This window comes from Neovison vison, chromosome X (genome assembly GCF_020171115.1).
Source record: "Neovison vison isolate M4711 chromosome X, ASM_NN_V1, whole genome shotgun sequence".
NCBI classification, from domain to species: domain Eukaryota; kingdom Metazoa; phylum Chordata; class Mammalia; order Carnivora; family Mustelidae; genus Neogale; species Neogale vison.
In genome coordinates this window covers 59,212,338-59,229,617 of record NC_058105.1, presented here as the reverse complement: position 1 = coordinate 59,229,617, position 17,280 = coordinate 59,212,338, and the positions used below count along the sequence as shown (strand labels likewise).

The 17,280-nt window shown below is 35.5% G+C and overlaps 1 protein-coding gene across 1 annotated transcript in view; it reads right to left on the bottom strand.

Moving 5' to 3' along the window:
• The window catches only part of HDX (highly divergent homeobox), a 195,752-nt gene that overhangs the window by 14,916 nt on the left and 163,556 nt on the right, over positions 1–17,280 (bottom strand). The window contains exons 6-7 of the mRNA XM_044235562.1: positions 6,511–6,587; positions 3,711–3,794 (exon numbers count right to left, since the gene is read on the bottom strand). Coding sequence (XP_044091497.1) covers positions 3,711–3,794; positions 6,511–6,587 — 161 coding nt within the window. The remainder of the gene's footprint in view (positions 1–3,710; positions 3,795–6,510; positions 6,588–17,280) is intronic.

Genomic DNA, 17,280 nt, shown 5'->3' with positions numbered 1-17,280 from the left:
TCTTTACACTCAAAAAAGTCCCTTTATCATTACTTGTAAAGTAGATTTAGTGGTGATGAATTCCTTTAACTTCTTTTGTCTGGGAAATTCTTTCTATCCCCTTTAATTCTGAATGATAACCTTGCTGGGTAGGTTATTCTAAGTTGTATTTTTTTTTCCTTTTTTCACTTTAAATATATCATGCCAATCCCTTCTGGCCTATATTTTTCTGGTGAAAAATTAGCTAATAGCCTTTTGGGGTTTCCTTTGCTTGTAACCATTTTCTTTTGTTGCTTTTAAATTCTATCATTACATTTAGCCATTTTAATTATTATGTGTCTTGGTGTAGCCCTCCTTGGGTTCATCTTGTTTGGGCTCCTTTTACTTCTTGAATCTGTATTTCTATTTCCTTCCTCAGGTTAAGGAAGTTTCCAGCTATTATTTTTTTCAAATAGATTTTTTTGGCCCTTTCTTTCTCTCTTCTTCTGGGATTTCTATAATGTGGATGTTATTATGAATGATAGTGTTGTATTGTTTTATTAATTTTTTTAACCTATTCTCCTCCATTATTTTTTCTGCTTTTTGATGTTCAGATTGGTTACTTCCCATTATCTTGTCTTCCAGATCCCCGATCCATTTTTCTGCATTCTCTAATCTGCTGTTAATTTCCTCTAGTGTATTTTTCATGTGAGTTATTGAACTCTTGAGCTCTGACTCATTCTTGTTTATATTCTCTCTCTCTTTTTGGAAGTTCTCACTGGGTTTATCCACTCTTTTCTCAAGTCTTCTGAGTACCTTTATGACCTTTACTTTGAACTCTTTATCAGGCATATTGCTCATCTTTGTTTCATTTCACTCTTTTACTGTGATTTTGTCTTGTTCTTTCATTTGGGACATATTACTCTGTCTCCTCATTTCATCTAACTCTCTGTGTTTGTTTCTATGTGTTAGGTAGGTCAGCTACATCTTCTGATTTTAAAAATTGTGGCCTTCTGTAGAAGAGGTCCTGTGGTGCCCTACAGCACAGTGTTCACATGTCACCAGAACCAGGTGTCCCACAGGTGTCCCCTGTGTGGGCTGTATGTATCCTTCTCTTGTGGCTGAGCCATGTTTACCTTCAGCTCAGATAGCTTCAAAGGCCTACTTCTGTGGGCCTCTGTGAATACACTTTTGAGAGTCTGGGCTGAGGCCAGGTAGGACCGGTTGGTGGGTGGGCCCATTACACATCCTAGCAACATGCTATTAGCCTCTCTGCCAAAACTGCACAGAAGTGTAGGGCTCAGTCCCTGTACATGCAGATAAGAGGCCTGGCTACAGGAACTGTGGGTGCCTGTTGTGTGGGTTTGTTACACCTCCCCACGATGGGGGTCACTTTGGAGTGGCACTGGTCTGGGCCTAAGCTGCATAACAGGTGTGGTTGGGCAGGAGCAGCTTTGGAACTTGTGCCTGCCATGGTAGGTAGGTTGGGTGTAGTTGGTCCACAGGGGAATTACAGGGTGAAGCATTTGTGTTGACAAGGAAGATGGAGAGTGTTATAAATTGTTGTTTTAAGCTTTTGGCTTTTTACACTGGGGGAGGGAAAGAAACAGGTGATAGCTTACACTTTTGTTCTTGTAGAAATTTGCAGATCCTTGCCCTTCTGGCACATGGTCTAAGATGACCCAATAAATCTCTTTCATGTATAACCCAGCCACTTTCCAAACTGCTGTTTCTATGCTATGTCTTGGGCTCATTTATATTACTAATATGTGGTTCTTTATGGGTAGGTACTTGGTTTTCCAGCAACCTCCAGGTTCCCTGACATCAAGCTTACTGATTTTTAAAGCTCCCAGAGTTAAAGTCTGCTAGTTTTCAAAGTCAGACATTAAGGGGAATTGTCTTCCTAGTATGTGTCTCCAGCACCAGTGGTGCCCTGTGTGGGGTCTGAGTCTCTCACTTCTCTGTAGTTGTGATGTCCCTCTTGTTTGTGTTTAGTCACACAGAGAGTTTGGTTCCCAAATGCCTCTCTGCCCCTCTTACCCCTTTCAATGTGGCTTTCTCTCTATGACTAGCTGTGGAATGTCTCTTCTGCTAGTGTTCATCATTTTTTCAGAGATCGTTGCATAGATGTAGTGTTGCCTAGGTGTGTCTGAGGGAAGAGGTAGGCACAGGAGTCTCCTAGTCTGTCACTGTGTTTCTTTCACTAATTTGTCCTGACTTTAGAATTAAGGCAATGCAATTCACAGATGAGGTGAAGTGTTTTTAATAATGATTATGAAAAATATATTTCTATACAATTGTTAAATTTTTAGAGTTAAAAAGTAAATTTATGTAGGTGGTGATGTGTTGTCGAAGACATTCCTAATAGGGTAGTTAAGGACTTCTTGTTCCCACATCATTTACCACATGGAAAACACAGGATCATTAAATGTCCTGTAAAGTTCAATAAAAATGTTAACTAGCATTCCTGGGTTAGATACTCTACCCTACCCTGGTCTTTAGCTCCAAACCTTCTCAAGTGGCACTCCAGAAATTTAAGGTTCTCCAAAGTATCCTTTGTACTGAGCCCAGCCCCATTTGACCTTTTTGAGAGTGTTAAGAGGAGAATACTTAACAGCTGTGCAATCCAGTCCTCTCCTCTGTCCATATCCTGTGCCAAGTGGCACAGAGCACTTTTAAACCTGAATTGGGCATTTGGAAATATTTTATGACTATGTAGGAGAGATTAGAATGATCTCTTATAGTTCAGAAACAATCCTAAAATTTCATTAGTCGGAAATACAGTTTAAATACAGGATTATGCTGTGCTCTTTAGGCACTTATGGAATAAATTTCAAAAGATAATTGTCTTCTGATGATAATATTCAATATTATAAAGTCTGACATGCTATAAACATTTAGGGAACAATCTGTTGAATGACATAACTTTCAATTATAGAAAAATGGAAAAGAGTTTTGAGAAAATGACAGCTATTATCTTTTCTGATTAAATCTTATTTTCTGTTAGCATTTTAAGATTATTAATCTCTGCTTTGAACACTTAAAGTTTTCCACCAAAGGGCTTCTCTGTATGGACAGAATGATTGTTTGGCCAAAATTTCAGAGGCCCGAGGTTACCTAGTAAGATAGGATATTGATTAACAAAGGAAAACAACTACATATCCATGCAGAAAACATATCGATATAGACAGATAGCTCATGTCAAAATTTCATAAAGTTACATATGGCACACTCTCAAAGTAAGCCTTTCAGTTTAGGTACCAGTGAATTTAAGAAAATATCACTTCTCTTTATATTCATTTGGCATTTGCTTCAGGAATTGTCTTTAAACTTCTAAAACTGGTTCCCTAAAAATGATCTTCAAAATTTGCAATTCAAGATAAAATTAGCAAGGGCCACTGGAAAAAATTCTCCCCTTTACCACCATTTAAAAGTAAACACTAGCTTTAAGGCCACTGTCATAAATTTCACATTAACTACCATTATGTCCTGCCTCACCTTGATGTACACTCTCAATACCTACTCCCATTCATCAAGCTCTTTGCTTAAAACAATAACCGCTAAACCAGCCAGAATTAATTAAAATGTCCATATCCTAACTGGTATCTAAGTGCCTGAGAAAGTCAATAGGGAGCCCCACTTTAACTTATTAAAAAAATTGAAAGTGAAATAAGCTAGTACAAAGGCAATATAAAAGTCTGCCTCATTTAGTACCTTCTTTTAAGGAATTCAGAATTTGAAATTACTTTTACCTTATAATCCAAGAGAGAATTGACTTGTTCAACTTCAGAATTACTTATCATGTCACTTTCTTCATCATCAATAATTTCTATTTTCTGTAACACAAGTAGAGAAGTTTTCATAAATACGTATCTGATCATCAACACTATATCCAACAATGTATAGTACATAAACATTCAATGTTTAGTTTTAATGATGGGGTTGTCTTGTCTAAGTTATCCAGAATAAATTCTGATAACTGGTTCTTCAGTGTTATATACAGTGTATGTCTGAGCCACTTTTTGCTACCTTTAGCTGATGACTGCTTTTTAACTAAAAAATTATTATAAAACTATTTAAAATAGAAAAGTCTCTCACAATATTTCTGAAAAACAAGAGGCATTTGAATTCTGCTTAAATAGCGCCCTCCAGTGACAGGAAACTCCCTTCCTTTAAGAGGAGTCTTTCTAATGCTAACCATGTCTACTTTGTTGCATTGTTTTGTTTTTTAATTACCATGTACATCTTTACAATTTCTAATGTAAAATATCAATATGTGACATGCATTCCAAAGTCAAATGCAGTTTTCTAAGTCACTTATTTAATGCACTCCATTAGCTAGACAAATTGAAAGCAGACATTTATGATATAATTATAAAAATAAACTGGTGATTTTCTTCCTTCACTGAACAGTAAAAGGGAGAGAGAGAGATCCTAAAGTGTCATTATGTTATAATTAAGGTGTAACATAGTTCGTACAGTATTTTGCACACAGTAGGTACTAATTAAATATCTGTCAAAAGAGTCAACAAAACAGCTTACTGCTGACGTGAAGAACGACCAGTAAACTCCCAACCATGGGGGCAAAGAAAGTTCTCTAATCATAGAACATTATTTTTTAAAAAAGCAAAAGCAAAACCAAAATGAGCTCTAAATATTTGAGCACTGGTATTGCATGGAAGTATTGAATTACTATATTGTACACATGAAACTAATATTATACTGTATGCTAATTCATTGGAATTTGAATAACAATATTTCAAAAGTCCCAAACATACCTGGAATGATCATACTTAACACATTGCCTATGAGGATATGTAACCATAACAGGATGTGTGACCTACAGGCTTCTGAGTCAAGAGGATAGTTGCAATGAAACTGATTTCTACTGCTGATTGGAGATGAATCTAATTTTTTTTTATTAAAATCACTATAAACTTGGGGTTTCAGTATGTCAGCTTTCACTAGACCTAATTTGATACTTTCAAAAAAAAATTTTTTTAGATTCTCTGTTTGGATCAGTTCTGGAAAAAAAGAGGTAAGTAATCCAGGGAAGAAAGCTCCAAAGTCCACTCTATAGATTTTTGCATATAAATCAGTCTTAAATGTTTTTGTGATTTGCCATCTATGAATAATTGCGGGCACTCAAAGTTACAGGCAGAGGAGATGGACCTTTGACAGTCTGAAGTTCTGTCTCTAAAAGTGAATTTTTTTCCCAAAAATTAGATGCTTAAATGAGTTGGGTCATTCCATGCAATTATTTCATTTATTATTTCCAAATGTCTGCTGAGGAGAGATCCAATGCAGAGAAATTCAGACTAAAAATGAGCATGTGTTTACAGAAGAAAAAAGGGTTTAGTTTGTAAATAATTGTATATAACTTGTTTAGTGTAACTCAAATCTAGAGCAGAGAAGATTATTACTTCACCGAATTTGAGAATATTAACACAACTAATTGTGGAAATAATTATTACCAGCTATCTAATGAATACATTTCATTAAAATCAAAGTTTGTTTTCCTATATGTCTATTGAGTTGTGTTAGTAGGGTCAGACATCAATTGAAATCAGGACTGAAATCAGTTCAGTAAATGTAATCCTAAACTATATTCTGCATGTGGAAAATACTGTTATAAACTGTTGCTTAACAAAAAAGAACAAAACTGTAATTTATGTGTTCAACTTCTACTAAGGAGATGTGGAAGAATTATAGTGTCCTATAAATAATGTTTATAATAGAAACCAGAAATGAAGTTACACCCATTTTGTAACAGAGAAAGCCATTATAGGGACCATTTTTTAAAAGACCACAATCAAGCAAAAATCACTTTGAAAGAAAAAACAAAATGGCATTTGCCTTTATGTTTGACTTTAATATTATTTTGATTTCTATATTACTTGAGAAGTCAGGATACAAACAGACGTGCTAAAACAGCTGCTTTGAGAACATTTCTATATACCAATAATGTTTACATTTTCACAAAGCCCAGTTAAATCCACATATACCCTGTCTCTGCCTATATTTCAGCATGTTAATATTGTCTTTCCTCCATCAGGGCAATTTTTAAGACTAAGAGAGTCTAATTCAACTAGAAAGAAGGGAATGTTCCAAACGTAGTAAAGACAGATATCGTCTGAAAAGAGAACTCTGAATGAGAGTCAAGTGTATCTGAATCAGATACAAGTCTTAGAACTAAGAAAGCCTTCTTTCATTATTGCAGTCTAACCTCAGCCTTAATTCTGTTCTTTGCTAAATATATTAAAGAAAAATAACATATGTATAAAAAGTCTATATGTAGTAAGTTTTGGGTTTTTATATTCGCAAATCTCTTCAGTCAAAAAAATTGAGGCAGAAATGACAGTGCTTTAAATTTCATTTCTTTAACCCTCAAAGATAAATAATTTCATTGATGACAGCTTTGTTTTGGCTTGTGAAGTGGAGAAGAATATAATTACGATAACACTGATATTATTACCAACTAGAAACATATCCTTGAAATCCATCATGTAGGAAAGAAACCATCATGAAGAAAGAATTTTAAAATGTACATACCACATTATCTGCAGATACTGCATGGTGGTCCTCCTCCTTATGAACCCTTGCCTCATTTGGAACTTCACTGGACTCTTCTATGGAAAAAAAAATGCTGTGATTTCATTTTTCATTCCTCAAAACTTTATTGAGAATGCTTCTCTCAAGATCACTTAAATAATTTCTTTATTTTAAAAAGATACAAATGGGGGTGTCTGGGTGGCTCATTCAGTTAAGCATCTGCCTTTAGCTCAGGTCATAATCCCAGGGTCCTGGGATTAAGCCTCACAGTGGGCTCCCACCTCAGTGGGGATCTGGTTTCTCCCTCTTCCTCTGCCACCACCCCTGCTAGTGCTCTCTCACTCTGTCAAATAAATAAACAAAATCTTTACAAATAAATAGACACAAATGATAAATTTATATCATATATGCTTTGATAAGCAGTTGTACTTCTAACAGTGCCTTCTAGGAAATAAGTATGGATAAGTACAAATACAAGGATGGCCGCTACTGTGCTGTTTATAATTGGAAGAAAAAATTGAAGCAGTCTATATGCTTAACAATGGATGATTGTTTCATTTAGGACCTATTCCTTTAATAAATACTATAAAAATGAAGGGCAAGAAGAGTTGATACTAAGGAAAATATTCACCATCTACTGTTAAGTGAACAAATGAAGGTAACAAAACCTACTATGTAGTTACACCATGATTTTATTTATTTATTTATTTATTTATAGAGAGGATGTGAGTGCAAATGGGGGAGGAGTAGAAGGAGAGAGGGAGAGAATCTCTAGCAGACTCTGTGCTAAGCATGGAGCCCACCATGGGGTTCCATCTCATGACCCTGAGATCATGACCTGAGCCAAAACCAAGAGTTGGTTGCTTAACTGAGCCACCCAGACATCCCTATGATCTTAATTTTATAAAAGAAAAAATTGTACATTTTCATCTACAATGAAAAGACTGATATTATTTAGACCAAAATATTGACATTATTATTTTTGGATGGAATTACAGGAAATTTTATTTTTTTCTTTGGTCTAATTTTACTTATTTCAATACTTATTATTTTTTTTAATTTGCTTACTTATATTGAAATATTTTTATAATGAATTTGTATCACTGGTTGTAATAAGAGAAAAAATGATAAAAGCAATTTTTGAATACATGATATAAAACTATAAATATAGTACATTTCCAATTTTTTGAAAAAGCAAGTGTATGTGAATACACATACATACACACACACATACCCCTGCATATATGCAAGGAGAAAACACTGGCAAGAATATTCACCTGCTCCTATTTTAAGAATAGTTATTGCTGAGAGGTAGGATTATGTCAAAACTTCTTACTGTATATTCATATATTTTCTGTAATGAACATGTATTCCTTTTATGATCAAAATGGAGAAAAACCATAAGAGACTCTTAACTATAGGAAATAAATTGGGGGTTGCTGGAGGGAAAGGGGTTGGGGGGATGGGGTAACTGGGTGATGAGCATTAATGAGGGCACATGATGTGATGAGCACTGGGTGTTATATGCAACTGATGAATCACTAAACTCTACCTCTGAAACTAATACAATATATGTTAATTAATTGGTTTTAAGTAAAATAAAAAATTCAATATTCTTAAAATGTGAAAAGGTTAAACTAATAAAAATTAATTAAAAGAAACAAGTCTTTTAAAAACTCTCTGTGTTGAGCTAGGAGAAGTGGCTAGTTCACAGCATAGGCTGTCTACCAAATAAAGCCCTCTCTTTGATTACCCCTACATCTATCTACTCCTTAATAAAATAAGACAGCAATGTTTCTCTCTTCTTTATGCACAGTCATGTCATTGAGATTATTTAAACACTAGCTGAAGTTGTCTGCCTCTTGGTAGCTGATGTTTTTTTTTTTTCAATTTATTTATTTTCAGAAAAACAGTATTCATTATTTTTTCACCACACCCAGTGCTCCATGCAAGCTGTACCCTCTATAATACCCACCACCTGGTACCCCAACCTCCCACCCCCCCTACCACTTCAAACCCCTCAGATTGTTTTTCAGAGTCCATAGTCTCTCATGGTTCACCTCCCATTCCAATTTACCCAAATTCCCTTCTCCTCTCTAACGCCCCTTGTCCTCCATGTTATTTGTTATGCTCCACAAATAAGTGAAACCATATGATAATTGATTCTCTCTGCTTGACTTATTTCACTCAGCATAATCTCTTCCAGTCCCGTCCATGTTGCTACAAAAGGTGGGTATTCATCCTTTCTGATGGAGGCATAATACTCCATAGTGTATATGGACAACATCTTCCTTATCCATTCATCCGTTGAAGGGCATCTTGGTTCTTTCCATAGTTTGGCGACCGTGGCCATTGCTGCTATAAACATTGGGGTACAGATGGCCCTTCTTTTCACGACATCTGTATCTTTGGGGTAAATACCCAGGAGTGCAATTGCAGGGTCATAGGGAAGCTCTATTTTTAATTTCTTGAGGAATCTCCACACTGTTCTCCAAAGAGGCTGCACCAACTTGCACTCCCACCAACAGTGTAAGAGGGTTCCCCTTTCTCCACATCCTCTCCAACACATGTTGTTTCCTGTTTTGTTAATTTTGGCCATTCTAACTGGTGTAAGGTGCTATCTCAATGTGGTTTTAATTTGAATCTCCCTGAGGGCTAATGATGATGAGCATTTTTTCATGTGTCTGATAGCCATTTGTATGTCTTGATTGGAGAAGTGTCTGTTCATATCTTCTGCCCATTTTTTGATGTGTTTGCCTGTTTCATGTGTGTTGAGTTTGAGGAGTTCATTATAGATCCTGGATATCAACCTTTTGTCTGTACTGTCATTTGCAAATATCTTCTCCCATTCCGTGGGTTGCCTCTTTGTTTTTTTGACTGTTTCCTTTGCTGTGCAGAAGCTTTTGATTTTGATGAAGTCCCAAAAGTTTATTTTCGCTTTTGTTTCCTTTGCCTTTGGAGACATATCTTGAAAGAAGTCAAAATTGAGGAATTATAATTGTAGGTATAATCTCTTGAAAGCCGCCAGGGCAAAGAGGCTCCTTACTTACAGAGGGAAGCCCATCAGAATAACGTCAGACCTGTCCACAGAGACCTGGCAAGCCAGAAGAGGCTGGCAAGATATATTCAGGGCACTAAATGAGAAGAACATGCAGGCAAGAATACTTTATCCAGCAAGACTGACATTCAAAATGGATGGAGAGATAAAGAGTTTTCAAGACCGGCAAGGCTTAAAAGACTATGCAACCACCCAGCCAACACTGCAGGAAATATTAAGGGGGGTTCTATAAAAGAGGAAAAATCCCAAGAATAGCATTGAACAGAAATAGAGAGACAGTCTACAGAAAGACTTCAAAGGTAACTCGATGTCAATAAAAACATATCTATCAATAATCACTCTCAATGTGAATGGCCTAAATGCACCCATAAAACAGCACAGGGTTGCAGATTGGATAAAATGACAGGGCCCATCCATATGTTGTCTACAAGAGACCCATTTTGAACCTAAAGATACACGCAGACTGAAAGTGAAGGGATGGAGAAGCATCTTTCATGCCAATGGCCCTCAAAAGAAGGCTGGGGTAGCGATTCTCATATCAGATAAATTGGACTTCAAACTAAAGACTGTAGTCAGAGATACAGAAGGACACTACATAATCCTTAAAGGGACTATCCACCAAGATGATCTAACAATTGTGAATATCTATGCTCCCAATATGGGAGCAGCTAATTACTTAAGAAAACTGTTAATCAAGATAAAGAGTCATATTGATATGAATACAATAATTGTAGGAGATCTTAACACACCTCTTTCAGAATTAGACAGATCATCGAAGCAGAAAATCAATAAAGAAACAAGAGCATTGAATGACACATTGGACCAGATGGACCTCATAGATATATACAGAACATTCCACCCCAAAACAATAGAATACTCATTCTTCTCAAGTGCACACGGAACCTTCTCCAGAATAGACCACATACTGGGTCACAAATCAGGACTCAACCGATACCAAAAGACTGAGATTATTCCCTGCATATTCTCAGATCACAATGCTTTGAAACTGGAGCTCAATCACAAGGAAAAGTTCCGAAGGAACTCAAACACCTGGAAGCTAAAGACCACCTTGCTTAAGAATGCTTGGATCAGCCAGGAGATCAAAGAAGAACTGAAACAATTCATAGAAACCAATGAGAATGAAGACACTTGGGTCCGAAACCTATAGGATATGGCAAAGGCGGTCCTAAGGGGAAAATAAATAGCCATCCAAGCCTCGCTCAAAAAATTTGAAAAAGCTAGAACACATCAGCTGTCTCTACACCTTAAAGAACTGGAGAATGAACAACAAATCAAAACAACTCCACACATAAGAAGGGAAATCATCAAGATTAGAGCTGAGATCAATGAGGTAGAAACCAGAGATACAGTAGAATGTATCAATGAAACTAGAAGCTGTTTTTTTGAAAGAATCAATAAGATCAATAAGCCACTGGTAGCTGATGTTTTATTTCATCATAGAAAGCAGAAGAAAGGAGTGCCTGGGTGGCTCAGTCAGTTAAGCATCTGCCTTTGGCTCAAGTCCTGGGATCTAGCCCAATACTGGGCTCCCCACTCAGCAGCGAGTCTGCTTCTCCCTCTCCCTCTGTAATCCTTCTCACTCTAACTCTCTCAAATAGATAAATAAAAATCTTTTTTAAAAAAAGAACAAAAATATTTATCAGTCTTCCTAAGATTTTTCCAGACACATTCCTTCCCATGGAAAGATGTGTAGAGGTGCCCTGTATGAGCATAGAGCATTAACAGAAAAACAAAAAAACAAAACAAAACGAAACAAAAACTAATGGAGGAACTCACATGAGGACATAAAGAATTAGGTTTAAGATATACAGCAAAACTTTACCAAAATTTTAATGCAAAGTCCACCATAAATTCAATTTATTTATTTATCAAGTTAGTGATTTTCATGTTTTTATTTAAATTCCAGTTACTTAACATACAGTGTAATATTAGGTTTGGGCATACAATATAGTGATTCAACAATTCCTTACAACACCCACTGCCTAAACACAACAAGTGTACTTCTTAAACCCCATCACCTATTCCACCCATCCACCTCACCTCCCTATTGGTAACCATCAGTTTGTTCTCTATAGTTAAGAGTCTATTTCTGGGCACCTGGGTGGGTCAGTGGGTTAAGTCTCTGCCTTCGGATCAGGTGATGATCTCAGGGTCCTGGGACTGAGTCCCACATCGGGCTCTCTGCTTGGCAGGGAGCCTGCTTCCTCCTCTCTCTCTGCCTGTCTCTCTGCCTACTTGTGATCTCGCTCTGTCAAATAAATAAATAAAATCTTAAAAAAAGGAGTCTCTTTCTTAGTTTGCCTCTTTCTCACTTTTTATTCCCTTTGCTTATTTGTTTTGTTTCTTAAACTCCACATATGACTGATCATATGGTATTTGTCTTTCTCTAACTTATTTTGCTTAGCATAATACTTTCTACCTCCATCCATGTCATTGCAAATGGTAAAATTTCACTTTCTTTTATGGCTGAATAATAACCAGTTGTATATATATATACACCACATCTTCTTTATCTAATTATCTATCGACAGGTGCTTGGGCCACTTCCATAGTTTGGCTCTTGTAAATAATGCTGCAGTAAACATAAGGGTGCATGTTTCATTTCAAATTAGTGTTTTTGTACTTTTTGGGTATATACCTAGTAGTACCATTACTGGATTATAGGGTAGCTCAATTTTAATTTTTGAGAAACTTCTCTACTGTTTTCCACAGTGGGTGATCAGTTTGCATTCCCACCAAGAGTGCACAAGGTTAATTTTTCTTCATGTTGCTCCCAGAACTTGTTGTTTTTTGCGTTTTTTATTTCAGCCATTCTGACAGGTGTGAGGTGATAACTTGTAGTTTTGATTTGCATTTTCCTGATGATGAGTGATGTTGAGCATCTTTTCATGTGTTTGTTGGCCATCTGTATGCCTTCATTGGAAAAATGTCAATTTGCCTCTTCTGCCCATTTTTAATTGGGCTATTCACTTTTTGGGTCTTTAGTTTTATAAGTTCTTTATATATTTTGGATACTAACCCTTTATTGGATACATCACTTGCAAATATCTTCTGCCATTCCATAGTGTGCATTTTAGTTTTGTTGGTTGTTTCCTTCACTGTGCAGAAACATCTTATTTTGATGTTGTCCTGATAGTTTGTTTTTTGTTTCCTTTGTCTCAGGAGACGTATCTAAAAAGAAGATACTGCAGCCAGTGTCAAAGAAATTAGTGCCTGTGTTCACTTCTAGGATTTTTATGGTTTCAAGTCTCACATTTTGGTCTTTGATCCATTTTGGATTAATTTTGTGTATGTTGTATTTTGCATGTACTTGTCCAGTTTTCCCACCACCATTTGGGGAAGATAATTTTTCTCATTGAATAATCTCTCCTGCTTTGTTAAAGATTAATTGATATAGAGTTGTGGGTTCATTTCTGGGTTTTCTATTCTGTTCTATTGGTCTACATGTCTATTTCTGTGGCAGCACCACACCATTTTGATCAATACAGCTTTGTAATATAGTCCAGAATCGTGATGCCTCCAGCTTTGCTTTTCTTTTTCAGGATTTCTTTAGCTATAATAATCTTTTGTAGTTCTGTACAAATGTTAGGATTATTCATTCTATCTCTGTGAAAAATGCTGTTGGTATTTTGATAGAGATTGCATTAAATGTGGAGATTGTTTGGGGTAGTATAGACATCTTAACAATATTTTTTCTTCCAATCTATGAGCATGGGATGTCCATTTCTTTGTGTCATTTTCAATTTCTTACATGAATGTTCTATAGTTTTCAGAGTGCAGATCTTTTACCTCTTTGGTTAGGTTTATTCGTAGGTATCTCATGATTTTTGGTGTAATTTTATAAAGGATTTGTTCCTTGATTTCTTTTTCTGCTGCTTCTTTATTGCTGTATAGAAATGCAACAGATTTCTGTATGTTGATTTTGTGTCCTGCAACTTCACTGAATTCCTGTATCTGTTCTAACAGTTTTGTTGTATTCTTTTTTTTTTTTTTTTTTTGGTGGAGGCTTTTAGGTTTTCTATACAGAATATCGTGTCATCTGCAAATAGTCAAAGTATGACTTCTTCCTTGCCAAGTTGGATTACTTTTATTTCTTTTGCTTTCTGATTGCTATGGCTAGGACTTCCAGCACTATGTTAAATAACAGTACTGAGAGGGGACATCTCTGTCTTGTTCCTAACTGTAGAGAAAAAGCTCTGTTTTTTTCCCATTGAGGATGGCATTACCTGTGGATTTTTCATAAATGGCTTCTATTTTGTTGAGGTATAATGCCTCTACACCTACTTTGTTGAGGGTTTTTATCATGAATGGATGTTGTATTTTGCAAAATACTTTCGCTGCCTCTATTGAACACCATAAATTCAATTTATTTTTTTAATAAAAAAATGATTCCTAGATGGAGGAGACTTTATTCATTATTTAGACATTTCAAATCACAGGAATTTCGAAACCTATGTAATCAGCAACTAAATTAAATGAAGGGTGGGTTGTTACCAGGTTTAGCTGCAGAGCTGATACTAGGACTAACTGTCAGAATAGATGTTACAGTGCTCATCAATAAGATCATTACTGGTATCATTCCTTATGGCTTTGCTTTATGTTTCTGTTCCTACTTGCTCAAAACTATATACATTTATGCTTTACTGGCCATATATATATGCAGGGTTTGATATTTTATTAGATGTAAATAAAAATTATTTTGAGGATTTCTAAAATAAAAATGTATGATGTGATACAGCTGAATAAGGCATGTTTTCTTTTGCTTGCAGATAGCTTCCACAGTACTGCAAGTTTGAAGGCTAAACACAGTCAATATGTCGCTTATTCCTCAGGAAAGGCAACTCCGCAAATTGTAAAATAAATAAGTAAAGGTATTATCAGTAAAAACTCTAGAGGGCACTCTATATGGTAGTCAATATACTTAAACTGAGTACCTGCTAAACTATACTTTATATGCACAGCCATATAAACCCACACACATGAAAAGTGGCCTTGCTATAAAATTTAACATTAAAGATGTTACTCTCATACTTTAAAAAGTTTGATTCTCAGGATAGTAAGAATCTTTAAAATTGCTCAGCCATGCATGTATTTTAGCAGAGACACAGAATTTTACATTAAAGAGCTGAGTCATCTATTACTTTTGCTGGAGTTTGCAGTCCTGTGAGGGGTGAAGCCAGGCAGCTTTACCACATCTCCTTTCTCTTTATTTCCACACAGGGAAAGGAAAACAAAATGGAAGAAGTGAAGGTGGGAGACAGAAGGTGGAAGTTTAGAGGTAAGTCAGAATCTTGTATCAGGGAAGTACCTGTTTCTCAGGAAAGAAAAAATGGAACTGAAACTGCTAAAAGATCGTAACACTTTTTGGTGATTTGGGCTAAACTTGCCTTTTACTTTATTTTAAAAATATAATGCTTTGGGGCACCTGGGTGGCTCAGTGGGTTAAGCCTCTGCCTCTGGCTCAGGTCATGATCTCAGGGTCCTGGGATCTAGCCCCAAGCCCTGCATTGGGCTTTCTGCTCAGCAGGGAGACTACTTCCTCCTCCTTCTCTGCCTGCCTCTCTGCCTATGTGATCTCTCTCATCCTGTCAAATAAATAAATAAAAACTAAAAAACAAAACAAAACAAAACTTAAAAAAATTAAAAATATATAAAAAAATATAATCCTTCTTTCAGCATGTAGAGTTTTTTCCTAGAAAAGTTTAACACATTTTAAAACTAATTTTTAACATGTAAAATGTTCCTGCTTTAAATATATTTTTCTTTTTCTTATTTAGAAGATTAATTTTCTTGAAGCAACAGCTATATTATAAGGGACTATGTTTCAAGTTGTTAGAATTTTGAAATAATATGGGCAACTACTCTATTTTGTCTCCATATCTCTCAGACGTAGCAAATGGAAATCTCAAAGTAAACACATTTAACTACATGTTCAAAACTGAAAGAGAATAATGTAGCATATCATAAAGTTATGATATTAGTCTAGGCCACATGATACAATTCACTTAATCATCACAAAAGAATTACACAGCTAAATCAATCAGTTTAGCATTTTCCATCAGCAAAATGAGAGAGAAAATAGTACAGAACTCATTGGAAATAGTACCAAAAAGGGCTCTTTTTATATTTTAAAACTCTTTTATATTTTTCTGCTCCAACTTCTGATGAGAATGAAAAGGTTATTGTGCAGCTGTAAAAAATAAGCCACTGAAAGGAATTCTAGGCAATCTCACTTCCCATCAAGTATTTTTTGATTCATATATTAACTTCTCTCTCTCCTTTTTCTCATTAGGTCTTGATTGCTATGCCAGCCACCTACAGAACACACTATTAAATGACAAAGGATGGCAGTGTAGGAGCAGTGGTCCATTAGCAACCTTAAAATTAACTCACTTTTTCCCCATTAACTACTGATTTTTTAAAATTCCTTTTTAAGTGGGGAAGTAGAAGTCTTAGGTTGAAACTCCCCTTTAGGGGCTTATGTAATTTACTTCAATCAGAATATTTCTTCATAGCTTTCCCACCCACTCACGGAAAAACACAAAACCCCATAATCTTATAAATAGTTGCCAGCCATCATTCTCTAAAGATCCATTCATAAATCACTGAAAATATTCAAGTATTCCCAGGCACATATAATTTAGTAGAGACTAATAGAAGACAAAAATGGTTTAATGGACCAGATTATAAATAAGGGATTTGGAAATGATGAAATAGCTTCTTTTTTTTCCTACTTCACAGTTTTCCTGTACACCAAATTCTGTGTTATCATCTTCGTCAATACCAACAGCAAAGACAGTGAGAGAGACAGAGGGAGGGAGGGAAGAGAGAGAGAGCGCGTGCGAAAGGAAACAACTGAACATTCACAAAAATTTTTAAACACTTGGTATTAAAATATATGGCCCTGGCAATACTAAGAGCTTTTATATGCTGTTCATTACTCAACCTATTGCAATCTGTTGGCTTCTATCTTGCAACACACATTGTTTTTTGAAAGAATCCCTTAATCACCCAATTCAATGGGTTCTCATTCTTTTTAAAATTTTATTTTCATTTTTCTTTTTTATTAAGTTATAATTGGCATACACCACATACACATAATTAATATATACAATTTGGTGAGTTTGGACATGTGAATACACTCATGTTACCATCACCACAATCCAGGTAATAAACATATCCATCACCTCCAGAAGTTTTCTTGTATCCTTATTTTTTGTGTTAAGAACACAATATGATTTACCCTTTTAACAAGATTTTTTTAAGTCTATAACCCCTTATTGCCAGCTATAGGAACTATGTTGTCTAACAGTTATACTATAGTTGTAAAATTGTAACTTTATACTCAATGAACAACTCCTCATATCCCTGTCTCTCATCTTCTGGTACCATTATATTGACCACTTATATACATTTTGCCATTTTTAGATGCCTCATAAGAGAGAAGTTTCTATTTATCTTCCAAGAGATGACCAAGATAATGATATTTCTTTCTTCTGAAATCTCTTTCTTTGATTTTAGTAATAACATAACATCTTCATTCTCCTATATCTGAATATTCTTTTGATGGCTCCCTTTTCTTCTCTAGCCCCCAAATCTGGATATTTCTCAACACACAGCTCTTATACATCTTCTTTTTTATTTTCCATTTTCTCACTTAACTATATTTTCTATTTCTATGGCTAGACTTT